The sequence below is a fragment of the Cololabis saira genome, chromosome 14, assembly GCF_033807715.1.
Source record: "Cololabis saira isolate AMF1-May2022 chromosome 14, fColSai1.1, whole genome shotgun sequence".
NCBI lineage: Eukaryota > Metazoa > Chordata > Actinopteri > Beloniformes > Belonidae > Cololabis > Cololabis saira.
Genome location: NC_084600.1, coordinates 11,169,583 through 11,187,407, shown reverse-complemented (window position 1 = coordinate 11,187,407; position 17,825 = coordinate 11,169,583). Strand labels below are relative to the sequence as shown.

Genomic DNA, 17,825 nt, shown 5'->3' with positions numbered 1-17,825 from the left:
CACACAGCCCCGGATGTAGACAACAGGTCCTGCAAGATGCACGAAGCAGATGTAGTGATTCATAAAAGAAATGAACGAGTTTCGCAGCAATCGTGTGTTATTTAGACGCTGCATCGTCTGTGTCCCGCTGTGCCCCGTTCACTACCGTTATATGGAGAAGCGGCTCGCAAAAAACTCCTAATATCTTCCGAAGGACTCCAAATGACACCAAACTTTTCTGGGTGAGTATACGAGCATAAAAAATGCCAGAAATAAGGTCCAGGTTGTAAAAAACGGAACTTTCCCTTTAAAGGAATCAAGTTTACTTGTGGTTGATTGTAAGAAAGAAAAAGCCAAACAAACACAGATGGGGATCAGTGTAGTCGGTCTCATCGTGGATTAGCTTACTCTTATAAATATACTAAATGCTTGTCCTTCCTGTCAGGTTTTATGGCACCCACTGAACCCTGTGCAGGTTGAAAGGCTGTTGCACAGCGTATAAGGTGTAAAGGATAGCATTGAAGGCATATGTGAATCAGATGATACTACATGTAAAGGAGAGACTGAGTATGAGGTGAACTCCTCTCTCTACTTTAAAAGGCCTGCTATAATGGTCATACTGAAATAAAAAGAGGTAGGGATCATTCTTTCCACATTTCAGAAAAAACTGACATTTCATCATACAGATACAGGATAAGGTATCGAATGCTTTTCAAAAGATACGACACACAAAGCCTGTTTAAATAAAAAAAGGACCCAGCACTGCATGCTTGCAATCAACCACCAAACCTATGAAAAATAATTTTCTTTTCAATATAGAACACATGTGAATAATATTGAGACTTGAATTAGTTTTGTAAACCTGGAAACAAGAAAACACATGACTGGTGCATGCACTGTCGTCTCCACAACGGAGAATAGTAAACACAGACAAATGTAACTCCACAGCATATCGAGTCACTTGGAATTATTTTTTTTTCAGGTGCCGGCTAATATTAGAGAGAGCTTTGTTAACACAGACATTAAAACAACCAACAATTCAGCACATCTTCTTGTCTTTCTTATTGCACGACTGCATGACATCGTTGAGGGAGAACGACATGAACGCGATCTGCTCCAGTTCACTTTCTGTCCCGCACTCCATTAGGCAAGAAAAGCGATCCCTGTCCACGTTGTAAGCCAGATCCGAGTACCCGCTGGGGCCGCTGTGGATGATCCTGGGCCTGTCCCAGCCGGAGGAGTGCAGGGGGGATCGGTTCAAATACACACCCATGTCCTTCCGACTGGACTTGTTGGTCGGGTGCATGAAGAGGAGCCAGGTCTGTGTGTCGGGCGACAGGAGGGACGTGCCGCAAGCTTTGCTCTCGGCATCGTCGTTGGGGATGAATTCAGGCGCGGGGAAGCCGATGACGCTGCCCTGGCAGCCCGACGGTTGTTCAACAAGCTCCGGAGCCATGTGGGGCTTGTCAAAGTAGAGGCCACTGTTTTCACTCAGGGCTTCACATCTGTGGCCCCCGGTGCGACGAGCATTGCAGTATAGATGACTCCTGCCCTCATGGTCTATAATTTCTGCCATTTCACATTCACACGACTTCTTCTGAAGCATCTTACCAACGTGCCACGTCTGCCCCAAGTCCTCGCTGTACACCGACAGAGCCCGCGGGTAGACCGTGAAAGGGATGGGGAAGGAGCCGCATCTGTAAGGGACGTAGTAGGCGTACGCGGGGATGATCAATCTGCCGTTTTCCAGCTGGACTCCGTGACCGGGGCCCACGCCGAACGTGGCCCACTTGTGGACGGCTTCTCCGACGACGCTCTCCGTCAAGTCTGTCGCCGGACTCCACGTCCGGCCGTCGTCGCCGCTGCTGACGCAGCACAGACGCGTCTTGTTCTTACCTGTGATGATCTGCTTACACTCCGTGGTGTTTCCCCACACGCAGATGAAAAACAGGAACAGCATGTTGCTGTTCTTCTCGTACACCGGGCAGGGGTTCATGGTGCGGTGGTTTGGTAGACATGCAGACGAAAGCTCCTGACTGGAGGACCACTAGAGGAATCAGGGGGGGAAAGACAACACTGAAAAAGAGCACTTAACCTTGGATGTTAGCAGTACTCGAGTTGAGGGGGGATGACATCCCCCCTGAAATAAAAACGGTCCAAATCATCCCCCCTGTAAAACTGCCATCCCCCCTTTCCATCCCTTATGTCATTTCATCAATGAATGTGGTTTTACTGCTATTTCAACATTTAGAGTCATCACCAGAAAAATAACTTATTTGACAATTTTCATCTGTTTCAAGTAAATTTTCATTTGAAATAAGTAGGAAAATCTCCCAGTGAAGATTTATCTTCTTGTTACAAGCAAAAAAAATCTTGTCCCACTGGCAGATTTTTCTACTTATTTCAAGTGAAAATCTACTTGAAACAGGTGAAAATTGTTGTTTTTTCCAGTGATGAGTCTTGTTTTAAGTGTAATGAGATTTTTTTACTAAAATGAGACATTTTAACTAGAAATAAGACAAATATTCTTGTTAAGATTTTGAGTTTTTGCAGTGATCCATTTTACTTATCCTGTGAAGGACAGAGTCATATTGATAAGTTCAGAAAAGTGTTTTTTATTGTTGTGTTTTGATGTATTTGATGTAAGCCCAGTGGATATTTAAAGCTTACAGAAGGCTGCATTTAACTGCTGCTATGTCATTCCTGCAGTATTTCTGCAGGTGTTTTGGTCACTGCTATTATTTGTAATATATTATATTATTTGTAATCAGCACAAATTATCTGTCCCCATAAGATAAAATCCACCATCCCCCCTGATTTTTTTTTTTTTACAACTCGAGTACTGGCTGTTAGTATTGAAGCAGAAGCTTATTGGTTGATTTTGAGCGGAAATAATAACCTGAACAGATCCATCATCTTTCAGCGATCCTCTTCTCATGACAAGAATCTTGGCATCGTGGTCACAGGGAGATGCTCTCTTCTCAGCAAAGGCCAGGAACGTGTGGCTGTGTCTGAGGTACAGGAGGGCAGGAATCCTGTAGGTTATCCCACTCACCTCCCTCTCAAACAAAGTTGTTTTCACTGGTTCCTCTCCGCTGTCACTCTTGGATGATCTGTTTCCCATTGTGAATTTGAGTTCCTAGAATATATTCAGCATAATGACGACAAGCACTTTGTTTTGTCATCTTGTAATAACCTTTAAGCTTAAGGCTGATTTATGGTCCCGCGTTACACCTACGCCGTAGGCTCTGCGTGTACGATGCGCGTCGCCGCGTACCCTACGCCATAGGCTCTGTGCGTCGATTTAACGCGGAACCATAAATCAGGCTTTACATTTACAGGAAGAGTTCACACTACAGCTGCTCCGCAGAGTAGGAGGAGCGAGAAAAGCTTCTTCCATGCTGCATAGCGCGCCAGCATGACACAAAGCTCACCTTTACTCGCCACTCTTCTCCCGGGCCGTCCTCGATCTCCGCATTATCACGTATTTTTGTAGCAGAAATCCAGGGACCTCTGATGTTCACGACACCGATGCTGTAGCTCCGCCAGAAACGAAGACGGTAGCAGAGCGAGAGGATTAGTCCCACTCACTTCCGGGTTCGCTTCTTGACGGAAAAACATTAACGAGTCCGTTCTTGAATAGCAGAGCGTCGATATTAAATATTTGTTATTTTATTATATTGTGAAAATAGTTCATTCTGAGAGTTGGCAGCAAAAGACAAACAACCCTTTACTTCAAAAACGTATCACAGGTCAATTATGAATTTAAGCGAGCAAAATGATTCAACTAAACCTGTCTGGTGCCTAACTTTTGATTTGATTTGATTTATTTTATTTTTGTACATGTAAAAAAAAAAAAAAAAGAAACAACACTTCATGAGAAGTTTAAGAAAACAAAACAACAAAGCAAAGAATTTCATCCTTTAAAACTTGCTATCTTGATTTACATGTGCCAAAAAAGGAGCAGGAAGAAGGGTAAACTTATTTAGTCCTACCGCCATTTTCTGACTATTTAACCTGTATTTATAAATATTCACACACTGTACTCACACTGCTAAATAACATTATTATTATTATTATTATTATTATTATTATTATTATTATTATTATTATTATTATTATTATATACTGTAATTATACTCACACACATACTTATACATGCATACATACACATAGTTGAATATTTCTATATATTTGTACCACATGCCCATATAAATATTTATATAAATATACTTATTTACACTATACTGTATCTGCTCTATATCTATGTGTATATCTACTTACACACATAATCACACCACACATATATATATCTATATATAAACTTGTCCTCCACAAAATTGATACAAGGTAACAGGTACATATTTGTAATGACACATCTGAAATAGTCTGAGCTACATCACGCTGTGACGGGAGGGAGTGAGCTTGCCATCAAGAGTCGTCTTTGACGAGCAACGAGCAGTCCTCGCTTCCGCTAGACGGACACGGACGCCCCCTACCGCCCCCTGCTGGTGCGGAGGGGCAGTCTTGCGTTGCATGCTGTTGCTAGGATACAGAGCCCCAGGATCCAATAACCGATCAGTTTGTGAAATACAACGAAGGTCTCTGACAGCTTTGGATGTATTCAACCTATTGCACGAATAGCTCTTTGTTGATAAATGGATTAGACACGGAATGGCTTCAGGTGGATACAACTATACCACCAATTGTCTCCCGGTCAAGAGATCACAGCGTCCAAGGAGAGAGGGTGAGTCAAATTATGTCAAATAAAGTTTATATTATCTTTTCTTTAGGCACATTTAATTAGTATTAAAAGGGTGCCATCAAAACAAATTATGAAAAAAATTTAAATGTTGTTAAAATAATGTTGTTGAGTCAAAAATTTGGACACAGACTTTAAAAAGATTAAGAAAAACACACATCTTACAAAAATGTATCCACAGTATCCACTAACTGGGTTGGATAAAACTAAATGTTGCCAGTCACAGAATATAAAATTGTGGAAAATATTTAACGAGAACATCAAACCCAGTTAAAACTCACTGTCCTCTTTGACACATTTTAAAACTCCTGTAATTGTAACATACTTAAATAATACTGGACAGTCAAATTTGTATCTAATGACATATATTTTTTCGAATGCAATCTCTTTTTATTCATGCTATTTTTTTATTTTTTTTTGAAAAATGCAGATTGCATGTGAGATATCATTACCAAGCCTTTCAGACACTAGTGGAGCAGGTGGGGGGGTAGGGGGGGGGGGGGGGCGGTCGCCCCGGGCCCACTGTGTTCTGAATAAAATAAGGAAAGTTGGACTATATAACAATTGCGTTCATAAGGATGAAGTTGTTTAAAAAATAAAAATGAAAGAAATAGTCCCTTCTCACCTCATGTGATGGTTCTGACCGTGTTGCTGCTGCTGTGGTTGTGTATCAGAGGGGCTGATCTGTGGCATTTTTAGCGATTATGTTTTAACGGGGATGTTTAGATCTATCTAGAATGCTTGGCCCCCCCTAGGCTGGGACCCCTGCTCCGCCCCTGCTTTCAGATCACTGTGTTGCTGGCTTAAAACCTTTGTAAAGGCATTTATATTGTGGACAAAAGGTTGTAAGATAATCAATAATAATCAATAATGAAAATAACTGTTGACTGCAGCTGCAGCTACTCCATGAAGCAATGCCATGTCTGACCACATGATAGCAGTGAAGGATTAGTGTCAGATGCTGCTTTAAGACACAACGCAGTGCACCTCTAGTGGTACAAAGTGGTATTACAAGAAGCGCCAGAACACCCCTAATAATTAGCACTGACTTGTCAGCGGGAGGGAATGAGCATGACGTCACAGATGCGACTTCACAGCGGGTTTCGCCCACTGAGTGTCAGAAAGACTGAGTGTCAGAAAGACTGAGTGTCAGAAAGACTGAGTGTCAGCGTAAACTTTCAGTGTGATCAACTGGAAAACATCTAAAATGGGAAAGAGCTAGGGCTGGGCGATATATCGAGGTTTTAATATATATCGATATATTTTCAAACGCGATATGGTACGAGACAATATCGTTTATATCGATTAAAATTTTATTTATTTTTTTTAATGATTTTGATATAGCTTATTTTGTGACAAATTGACTTGAATGTTTTATTTGAGATTTGCACAAATGTTTTGTTATTTGCACAACTGTCAACCTCAGTGGAAAAGTCTGCCTGTTACTGTCTACATTGTATTAATTAACACAGTGTATTTTAATTTAATTGTTATGCAGGAAAGAGATATTTGTTTTATTTTATTCAAGAAGCATTTTTATTCAATATAGGCAGGCAGTTTATTTTTCTTTCATTTGTTTTATACATTTTGATATTGTGCAGACCTCTGTTAATAAAGGTACCTGTGTGACATTTGGCACGAGGCTTTGTATTAAAACTGAAGGTTTTTTTAAGGGTTTGCCTCAGAAAAAAATGAAGCTAACAGAGATGCTATGCTATAATGCTTTGGGGGAAACCTCAATTATGGCACAGAAAAAATATTGATATATATCGAGTATCGCCATTCAGCTAGAAAATATCGAGATATGACTTTTGTTCCATATCGCCCAGCCCTAGAAAGAGCTGTTGTGTGATCGACTGTACTCATAGATTTAGCAAGAAATCGGAGTTATCGTTTTACAGACTGACGAAAATTAAGCTTAAGAGAGACAAATGGATCGCTGCAATTCACAGAAACAACTGGATTCCAGGCACCGAAACGTGGATTTGCGGTTCCCATTTTGTATCAGGTAATGTTGGATTTTTGGGTAGCTAACGTTAAAAGGTCAAATCATAAAGTTTGGTGTCCTCGTCACTTTAATTTCTACAACAAATCCTGCCTTGAAGTCGGACCAAGCGTCAAGACTTTTGTGTGCCTTCAAGCTTTGCTTCGTGTATTTCCCCGGCGTAGAAATTAAGTACATATAAATATCAGGACACTGGATTCGTGGCCAAATATTAATGTCCATGGACCACTGGTTCTTGGGGTAACTGTACGGGTCACTGTCAAGTCCAACTTCCTTTGATTTAAGCCGATAATCGGCTGTTATCTCGTCTTCTCCACTAGTTGCAGCTGTTTTTGCCACTCAGTGTGAGTAAGGGGGCTGGTCCAGTGGGGAAGTGACGTCAATGCAGACCCTCTATTGTCTCCACAGCAGATCTATGTGCCCCCGTGTGGACAGAAGTGGTATTGCAGTATAGAGTGCCTTTAAATGTGTTGCCATTTCTGAATCTTCAAACAACTTCTGCTCACATACCAGCTTTTGTTCTCCTGGTAGGAGCTGGTCATTGGCCTGTGGCCTCCAGAAAGGCAAAGCAGCAGAAACACGGAGCTGTGTTGAGGAGAGTCAAAGATGCTTCCAGCAAATATGAGCACAAGGATGCTGGTGTTTTAGATGGACTCCTATTGGTGAGAAATGAAAACACGTGGTATATGACACAATTGTTTATGTGACAAATAAAATTCTAAATCTTTTGTGAACAGTTTTTCATATGATTCTGCAGCTCCAGATACATTGTGTTGAGAAGCCGTTTCAGCTCTGCTCTATCAACATCAGTGAGAGAAAACTAAAGGCCGTAAGAAATGTCACAGTTTGTTCCGTGCTGTATTTCATGGTCTGTGCATGAATGCAACCCAAGATTTTTTTTCTTTATTGTGTACAGGTCAAACCAGAAGAGCTCAAGGTGTTTGAAAATGTAGCATACATCGATGCTTCGATTAACTCCCTCTCTTTAGGTGATCACAGTAAATGCAGATTTCTCTTCAGCTTCATTTTCTAGCTGTAAAATGTACAATTATCAGAAATCTTTTTCTGGTCTCCACAGGGTCTTTCAGCTGTTTTCCTGCTTTGAGAGAACTCAATCTGTCTTTAAATGGAATCTGCAACATAACATTGGATGTTGCCAGTTTCCCTCATCTCGAGGTAAGATTAATTGCAATACCTGGTCCTCAATATCTGTAACTACAATTATGCTTAAACTAAAGTGTAATTAATGCTTCTACACTGAATGAATGAAGTGCAGTATGTCATTTCATATTCATAAGATGAAGTTCTCCAAATCCCTTCCAAACTTTGATATATTTACAGTGGAATTAAACTTTTATATAAACACTTTAGAGCTAAAGTCAAATAAGAAAAGTGAACAAACACTGCTGTACTTTAATAGCTTTTAGCTTTCAGTAACTCCAGAATAAGGAGATATTTTGTTCCTTATTTTATTTTAATGTATATGTTTTCTTATGTTTTTACATTTGTATTATTCAAGTGTAAATATCTACACTGAGAAAGATTTTATTTTACATACAAATGAATGTCTGTATGCCTGCAGTTTTTCAATAAAGTTTGGATAAAAAATGATGCGCAGTATGTCCGTCATAGATGGGATATGCTGCCCCCGTGTGGTCAGAAGTGTCACTACATAGAGTAGCGTTAAACAAAACTAGAGTACAGGACTGTCTCAGAAAATTAGAATATTGTGATTTTCTGTAATGCAATTACAAAAACAAAAATGTCATACATTCTGGATTCATTACAAATCAACAGAAATATTGCAAGCCTTTTATTATTTTAATATTGCTGATCATGGTTTACAGCTTAAGAAAACTCAAATATCCTATCTCAAAAAATTTGAATATTCTGGGAATGTAAGCCATAATCAGCAATATTAAAATAATAAAAGGCTTGCAATATTTCAGTTGATTTGTAATGAATCCAGAATGTATGACATTTCTGTTTTTTTAATTGCATTACAGAAAATAAAGAACTTTATCACAATATTCAAATTTTCTGAGACAGTCCTGTATTCCTGAAATAAAAAGCCATTCTTTTCACTTTGAAGTCATGAAGTTCTCATGTTTTTTTGACGATGCATATGAACCTCCATAGGTTTTGGATTTGTCCTACAACCGTTTATCACCTGAAGACATCGTCTCCGTAGGTCGTCTTCCACATCTCAAAGCCCTTCATCTGACTGGAAATAATCTCAGGCGTCTACCTCCTGATCTGGGCTCCTCAAACCCTGACTCCACTCAGCTGTAAATATTTAGTTTCCCACAAACCAACCATATAGGACTTTTTTTTTCTCTCCAAAACGTTCTTACTTCTAATGGAAAAAATGCCACAGTTGGGATCAAGTAACTTTTCATGTCAACTCGGATGATGCACTTGTTCTTCTCTTCTAACTGCTGTGGGCTTTTGTCGTCAACTTTAATGTACTTTTGTGTTAAGAATGTAAAACTGAGTCCACTTCCATTTTTTGTTCTGGGGGGAAAAGACTTTGCTTTGATGTTCATCTCAAATCTACATGCACAAGTCATTTCTACTGAGGCCCACTTTTTGCAAAAGCTCTACAGCATAAATGAGAAAACAACATACTTTTAATATAAAATGTACAAAAAGAAAAGAAAAACAGAAAAGAAAACGTTGATCTGAGTCTTAGTGAAGCTGGCACAATGAAGGACAAACCAATTTATTTCAAATATCTCCACCAGTAAAATGTTTACTTATTATGTAACTAAAATCTAATTGTGCCCCAGTCTGGTTCTAGTAATTTACTTTATTTTATTTGTATTTTCATTTATTTATTTATTTTATCTTTTCAAACAGATTCGAGAAAATATGGTTTAACCTCCTGGGACCTGGCATCCACTTACGTGGACATCAAAGTTTTGGTTGTCTACCCCGCAATACTTAATTTGGTGTAACTGGAACCTGTTGTACACAAATGTGGACACTTAAGACTGCTCTCTGGTGGTATCATAAGATTTAAATATTTTGTTTAAAATTACATTTATAAATGTATATACAGGACTGTCTCAGAAAATTAGAATATTGTGATTTTCTGTAATGCAATTACAAAAACAAAAATGTCTTACATTCTGGATTAATTACAAATCAACTGAAATATTGCAAGCCTTTTATTATTTTAATATGGCTGATCATGGTTTACAGCTTAAGAAAACTCAAATATCCTATCTCAAAAAATTAGAATATTCAGGGAATCTTAATCTTAAACTAAATTACATTTACAGATTTTCACCTTCCCATATATGTAATAATTTCCTGCAAATGTAATAGTTATTACATTTGTAGGAAATTCAGTATTACGTTTGCAGTAGCCAAATTTTATTACATTTGTGGGGAATTTATTACATTTGTGGGATTATTACATTCAAAACTGCAGATTTGTATTACGTTTGTGGTTTATTACGTTTGTGGGCTGTTATTACGTTTGCGGGTGTAACACTCCATCTCACGACAAAAGCTCTGAAACTCACTCAGAGATACCACACACCACTGACAAAGTACTATAGTGCATACGAATCCTGAACTAGTCGTATGAGCAAGAGTGCAACACTACCGTCTTCAATCTCTGGAACGCTAACGAGCGAAGGAGGGAGAAGTGTATTGATTCCCCTCAGGGGAGCTGCAATCACCTAACCTAACCCTTTAATGGGTAGATGTTTCTTAATTTCTGACCGATTTAATAGCTAAAAAAAAACCAACCTAAAATGCAAGTAAAACCCGAGCTCGGGTCTCAATAGATTAATTATAGTATTGAGCTCACATAGCACAATGTAGTTAAAATGTAATGTGTTCACTATCCAGACAATGATGCAAGGGTTTCTGTAGTTGTAAAGTTAACTTTTGGAATCATTTTCATGGCTCCATTACATCAGCACATTGGAAATGATTTCATAATTTAACAGTTTGTCCAAACAGGTAATTTCTGAGAAAATCTAGAAACTTGAAAACAGTTTTCAAAAAGACCAAAAGGGGGCGCACAAATGTTCCAAATTGAATCTCCTGATTGTGGAGAAGGAAGTTTGGCCATTTTCAAGGCACTTGCTTTACAGGAGAGCAGATGATATTTACAGGATGTACATCTGTTTTTCAGAAAATGCAATTGCGTCATGAAATGTATTCCGAATTTAAAGAATATATATATAAATCCTTTTTTTATGTTCTATTTTTTTAAATTAATGATGTCCTTTTGAAAGCTGCATGCCCCATCGTCCCGACTGCTTCTCCATGTTCTCCATCTTCATGTCACTTTCCCTGACTTTGCTTTTTATAATCTATTATGAAAATAATATGGGTTTATGAGATTTGAAAAATATTGCATTCTGTTTTTAGTGACATTACAAAATGGGTCATTTTCTCCTTTTTTTTTATTGAAATTGTGGATCAAAAGCACGTTTTCCAGTCATTTTGTTTCACAGCTCTGTCCAGAACAGAATGTTTTAGAGGGCGGAATTATTCAAGCCATGCTTTTAGATTGTGTGTAACAGTCTTGGGTTGCCGTCTTCAGCGGTGCAGCACATGCATCATGATGTAAAGTTTGGTTGAGATTAAAAAAACCATGATTGACGATGTGAATTACATACTTTCAGACTAATGTGGCTCCAAACAGTATTGAAAGATTGTAGTATATCAGTTTTTGATTTCACTTAAAAAAACTATATATGATCTTAATCACAGAAAAAACATTTATATGTATACATTTAGTCATGTATGTTAATCTGCAGTTTATCTTTTTTTCTCTCTGCAGACCAACTGAAGGCAAACTGTTTGAAGTTCTTGAAGTCCTGATGCTTGATGATAACAAACTATTCTGTGGAGTTTTCTACAGTCTGGCAAGCCTTCCGAGGTCTGTATTTGGTTTTAGGTCTCCTCTATGTCGGCGAATGCATACTCATACCATATAAATATTTGAGATTTTCGTTTACAGGCTTAAGTATCTAAACCTACAGAGAAACAATATTTCAGAAATACCATGCATGCAAGCGACGAGCAGTTTGAAAGATGTGCATATTTCTGTTGAAGAGGAGGGTAAGTGCTTGTTTGATGTGAGTGGTATATAATGCAACAATAGAGCTACGTGTGAAACGTTAGTAGCTTATCCTCAAAGATATATTTAGTTTGTGATATTTGCTTGCTATTCCAGTGCACACTGAGGTAAATCTTACCACTGAAGAACATTTGAAGGTTTTAAAGTCATTTCACACTGGCGCTTGGGAGGAAAACTGCAGTAGATCCAGTCTTCCTCTTCCTCTACCAGAACTCCAGTTCCTCAACCTAGCGGAGAACCAGGTGTGCTGAGATTTGTCATAAAACCAAACTATACAGCAATAGTGTTTGTTTTTTTTCTTTTTTGAGCTGCCATGTCTCATCAGGTGCTTGTTTTCAGATTGACAAAGAAGAAGCCCTGATTGCTGCTGATATTTTCCCAAAGCTTCGTGAAATAGATATTCACTCTAACCCTTTAGCTACAAAACGGAGAGGTAATTTCCCAGTTTTAAACACATTTGATAAAAAGTTGTTGTAGAATTTGGTAAATCACCTAAATGTATGTACTTGAACGCAGGAGACTCTCCTTTACTGACTTACCTTCAAAAGAGACTAAAAATAAAGTGGAAGAAGACCAAAGGAGCAGTTTCCCCGGATTCAAAATGGAAGGTTGGGAGTGTGGTGCAATGCTATGAGAATCTAAAACACACATACTATAGTAAAAATATCATTTTGTGTGTTTGGAAAGCCAATATTTGGGTGTTTGAAGTCAAAACTAACCCAAAGTTTCCAGGCTAACGCACACTGGTGCTCTGTATTTGTAAATCTCTCTGTGGGAAAGTTTGTCCTTCAGTGAGCAGGTTTCATATACATGATGTTGTGACATCACAGCTCCAGATCAAAGTACACTTATCCAGTTGTTACCACGCAGAAAAGCAGCTGCAATGAACTGAGGGGGCTCTGGGATATATTGTACAGGACTGTCTCATAAAATTAGAATATTGTGATTTTCTGTAATGCAATTACAAAAACAAAAATGTCATACATTCTGGATTCATTACAAATCAACTGAAATATTGCAAGCCTTTGATTATTTTAATATTGCTGATCATGGCTTACAGCTTAAGAAAACTCAAATATCCTATCTCAAAAAGTTGAATATCCTGGGAATTTTAATCTTAAGCTGTAAACCATAATCAGCAATATTAAAATAAAAAAAGGCTTGCAATATTTCAGTTGATTTGTAATGAATCCAGAATGTATGACATTTTTGTCAGAAAATAAAGAACTTTATCACAATATTCTAATTTTCTGAGACAGTCCTGTATATAATTTTTTTTTTTTTTACCAAAAACTGTGTCAGCTGTTGAAAATAGGGCATCATATAGTACGAGTACGAGAGTAATGTGTGAAGCTACTGCAAAACTCTCTCTGCATGAATGACTGCTTTTATCTCCACATTTCCGTATTCCAGCCGGTAGAAGACATCCAAGAAGGTTCAGATGGGCCATTGTTGAGGAATACTTTTTGTCCCACACAAACAAAGGGCCATAAACGTGAAATGACTGTCAAGAGAACAACAGGGCATGAAGGCAAGAATAGCAGTTTTCAGGTTTGTACATGACAAGCTTTCTATAATCAAGAATCTAAGGTTCTGTAAGTGGAGACTTAAAGAGAAATACATAAATAAGTGTCTCTGGAAGTTTTTTTTAATCAATATTTTCTTCTTATTTCCTCATTTCGATAATTCTTGCTCAGACTGAAGAGGAACCTGAGTGTGAATTCAGTCCTTTATCTGAACAGAGGATGACTGCTGAGGAGAATCAGGGCAGCAGAACTAGTCATGAACAATCCATGTGCTGCCAAATTATGACGGATTCAAAAGCGAGTCCTGATGTGTTGAAGCATGTTGGTGAGCAGTGATGAACATAGTTTTCCTCAATGGCAGATTATTATGTTGTTCATGCAAAAGTTTGGCCTTACAGTCAGCCCAAAGGGAAAAGTGATTCCTTTCTTCAAACAGGAAAGTCAACAGCTGTTCGGATGCTGGAGTACAGACTGAAGAATCTTAATGTCTACAGAGAGTCCAAACCAAAACTTGATAGCATCCAGACATCGTACAGAGAAAGAAAGAAAAAGGTTTCTTTTTTCCTTGCACAATAATTGGGTGTAAATGCACATCAGTGTTTTCAGGTTGTAGTAAATATTATCTTATTTTAGACACAGATTTTACCACTTCTGAGACCAGTAAAGCAATCACATGAAAGGGTTGATGAGATGTATGAAGCCATAAAAAAACAGTACAATATTGACTGAGGTACTGTACTGTATGCACAAGTCTACTTTATATATATGAAATGTCAACTAATATACCAATTACACTGTCACTTTTATGTAACACGTTGTTTTCTGTGCAGGCAGCACTACACACGACAAAAAGGTTTTAAGAGAGAAGAATATAAGGAAGTTCTATCATCACTGAGGATAATGAAGTCAAAGTAAAGGAGGTCTTTGTGAAAACAATGAAACAAGTAGCAGGGTTGAGAAACAGGGACCAAAGAGGAGCGGAGCCTCCATCTGTGCACATGTTTCAATTTATTTGAGTGCTTAGCTTGGCTTTGGTTTCATTTTAACTTGAATAACTCCCTGCTGATCTTGCTGTGACTGGAAATTACGAGAATAAATCTCAAGCCAAAAGTACAAAAGGCATGTTGAGCATCTTTCAAACAATAACTTTGACACCCAACACTGACTGCTTACAGCCAACACATTTTTTTTATGTTAACCACTTGAAAAAAGACGTGGGATGTACACCATGTACAATTATTGTCTGCAGTTGTGATGAGATGGCATCTGCAGAAACTGTTTCTCAGACTGTTGCTGGATTTGACGGTTTAGAACAGCTGCACCACCAAAGAGCATGTATGCATCCCATGGGTGCATCAAGAATTTGTTGATATATTTCACTTGTAAGCATAGAACTGGACTGTCTTGTCATTTTTTTAAGGCAGGCAGACTAAACAGTCTGAACTGAATTTAAATTAATGACAATCTATTAATCCCAAAGGGAAATGATACTGTTGCAAGTTGACAAAAAATACAGAGTTAGAAAGAAAAATGAATTACAAATACTTCAGACAACTCCTGCAGTGAAGGCTGTGGTCACTGATCCTGCTACCCCAATACAACACTGAAAATGTCTTATAGAAGAAAATGCTAATTTTTGTTGCAAATGTTGACGGACCTTAGCTTCCTCAACAACTACAGTGTGCTGTGGTCCTTCCTGTAGACCAGTGGTTCCCAAACTGGGGGGCGCGGCGCTATTGCAGGGGGGCGCGGCAAGGTTGGAAGGTAGATTAATTAAAAAAATAATAATAATAATTAAGATTTTTTATTTCTATAAGATTTTGCCTTCAATACATATGTGCAGTGAGAGAGAGACAGGAAATAGGGGGAAGAGAGAAGGGGAATGACATGAAGTAATGGTCTGGCCGGCGGGAATCTAACCAGGACCTGCTGCTTAAGGCCCCACAACTACCCGGTGCTACTGGAAGGAAGATGCATGTGACAATCACCTGCAACCCCGGTTTGAGAGGATCTGTAACATGAAGCAAGCCCACCCCACTCACTGAAAAGGTGTGGGGATTAAAGCTGACATTTCTGCAGAGCAATTGTTGAGATTTTGATTATTTGTTTAGCTGTTGCTGCTGTTTTTTTTTCCTCAGGGAGCTGGTTACTTTTGGAAAAAAATATGTTGAAAGTAATACATACTGTATTGTACAGTAAAAAGGGGAAAAAAGAAATGTGTTGCACACATGAAGCAAGCCCACTCACATCACTGGAAAGGTGTAATTTTTGTAGAGCAAATGTTCAGATTTTGGCTCCTGTTTGTATTGTTGTTGTTTCAATCTCTGTGAGCTGGTCAGGTTAAAAATCTATTTTTACAGAGATGGACAGTTTTTTCGCACATATGTTCAATATATGAAATAAATTGCAGTCGCATTTGAATGCAAAAGATGTGTGTGTCTGTGTTGGGGTCGGGGGGGGCTCGAAAATTCTTTTACGTACAAAAGGGGGGCCTGGCAAAAAAAGTTTGGGAACCACTGGTGTAGACAATTGTAGACTGTATTCCTGCACCACCTTCACCGTCTGCCCCCAGATTGGAAATACCTGTAGTATTTGATTTATTCCTGACCCTCCTAAAATATATAATCGTCTCCTCTATCTTCAATATTCAGTTTGAGGTGGCTGTTCCCTTACCATGTCACAAAGTGGTGCACCAGTAGTAGTCAGTCTACTGTCATCACAGCTCCGGAGTCCGTGTGCAATTCTTGAGATGGTAAGACCATTAGTTGGACTGGAAGTCTGAGGTGTACAGAGGGAAGCGAAATGGTGGGAGTACAGAATCAGAATCAGAATCATGTTTATTTGGCCAAGTCAGGTCAGATAAGACATGGATTTTGACTCGGTTATTTTCCTCACTGTACAGTAAATAGGTAAATGACAACTCTTATTAACATACAACATACAATTAAAAAAAAAAGTGAAAGGTGCAGCAGTCGAGGTAGACATGGTTATTGAAAGGTGCATTGTTACAGCATATGATTGTGGTTATTATTATTAGGGCCCGAGCAATGACAGTGCGAAAGCCCTATTGTATCTGTAGGGATTTCTCTCGTTTTTCGCGTTTTTCGCGTTTTTCTCGTTTTTATTTTTCCGACGAAATTAGGGCCTTTTTGCCCCCCTAAATGTGTCCCAAAAGTCACCAAATTTTGCACGCAAGCCAGGCCTGGCGAAAAATGTGATATTTAATGGTTTGCATTAATGGGCGTTGCCTTGAAAACTTCGTGCCTCAAGCCCCACAATACGGTTTGACGTACATGCACGAAAATCGGTACACACCTGTATCATGTCGCAACTTAAAGAAAAGTCTCTTGGCGCCATGGCCGAAACCGAACAGGAAGTCGGCCATTTTGAATTAATTGTGTAATTTTGGCGCAATTTATGCCTTTTCTTCGGCCGTTGCGGCCCGAACCGTAACGTGTGTGACACCCCTGTGAGGGAGTGGTCACAAGAATGTGATGTATCAAAATGTGTATTTTTATTTAATGTATTTTATTTTTAATTCAATAACCGTTGTAAAGGGGAACGTTTATACTGGGAAGCAGTGGGGTGGAACGTTGTGGTCGCTCCAGGGGTTCCGGGGTGCGGTAAAAGTGGTGCACCTGTTCCTGCCACCTCAGAAGTGACCTGGTGGAGAACGAAGAAGCATCACGCTTTAATTGCTCCGCACTCCACCTGCTTTTTACAGTCAGTATATGGGGCCGACGAATGTGGGTGTAAAATGTTGTTTTCCTGTTATAAGAAGGAAGGAAGAGAGTTTAAATATTTTAGTTAAGTTAAGTTAAGTTAGTTAAGTTAAGTTTTTGTGTGTAAAATGGTGAGAAACGGGAGAGTTTCGGATGGCCGCCATTACACGCGGGCCGCCGCCATTATGTGACGAGCACGTTTCGAGCACGTTAAAGGTGAACGCTCGTTAAAGCACGGTAAATACCACCGAATGAACGGAGTTTATGTTTGGTATTTGTTTTATTTTGAATTTCAGCTAAGGGTGAAAGAGAATGTGACGATGTGACGTCATGATAAAAAAAATCAATGTGTTAATGATATTGTAAATAAAGAAATGACCTGGCGGAGAACGAAGAAGCATCACGCTTTAATTGCTCCGTACTCCACCTGCTTTTTACAGGTACACATATTTGTTTACCACGGTCCTCACCCTTGGGACCCGTAACACGTGCACCCAGGTGTGTTATACATCAAAATGTGCGGCTCGATCCTGCGACGATGCACATGACTTTTCTCAGTCAAAAGTGTTACCTTGGCGATGCTAGACGCCAAAAAGCGTGCCCCCCGTTCATCTGATTGGTCCATATTTGATAGTCCCTATTTTCTGCTATAACTTTTGAATGGTTTGACATAGAGTCTTGGGTGGTGTCACCGGAATCGGTATTGAGTCCTTGAGCTTCATGGGCC

The 17,825-nt window shown here is 39.0% G+C and overlaps 2 protein-coding genes across 2 annotated transcripts; one reads left to right on the top strand and one right to left on the bottom strand.

The window, feature by feature from the left end:
• Nucleotides 1–213: 213 nt before the first annotated feature.
• LOC133460241 (sialidase-3-like) lies at nucleotides 214–3,532 on the bottom strand. The gene is made up of 3 exons (XM_061740831.1): nucleotides 3,414–3,532; nucleotides 2,879–3,118; nucleotides 214–2,026 (listed from the first exon to the last, which is right to left on the bottom strand). The coding sequence occupies exons 2-3, from the start codon at nucleotides 3,101–3,103 to the stop codon at nucleotides 1,019–1,021; spliced, it is 1,233 nt and encodes a 410-aa protein (XP_061596815.1). The 5' UTR covers nucleotides 3,104–3,118; nucleotides 3,414–3,532; the 3' UTR covers nucleotides 214–1,018.
• A 1,121-nt stretch (nucleotides 3,533–4,653) lies between these two features.
• Nucleotides 4,654–14,105, top strand: xrra1 (X-ray radiation resistance associated 1). The gene is made up of 14 exons (XM_061739386.1): nucleotides 4,654–4,726; nucleotides 7,278–7,408; nucleotides 7,504–7,575; nucleotides 7,663–7,735; nucleotides 7,825–7,922; nucleotides 8,886–9,034; nucleotides 11,551–11,649; nucleotides 11,731–11,831; nucleotides 11,947–12,092; nucleotides 12,190–12,283; nucleotides 12,367–12,458; nucleotides 13,593–13,701; nucleotides 13,813–13,928; nucleotides 14,010–14,105. The coding sequence occupies exons 1-14, from the start codon at nucleotides 4,654–4,656 to the stop codon at nucleotides 14,103–14,105; spliced, it is 1,449 nt and encodes a 482-aa protein (XP_061595370.1).
• The last annotated feature ends 3,720 nt before the right edge of the window (nucleotides 14,106–17,825 follow it).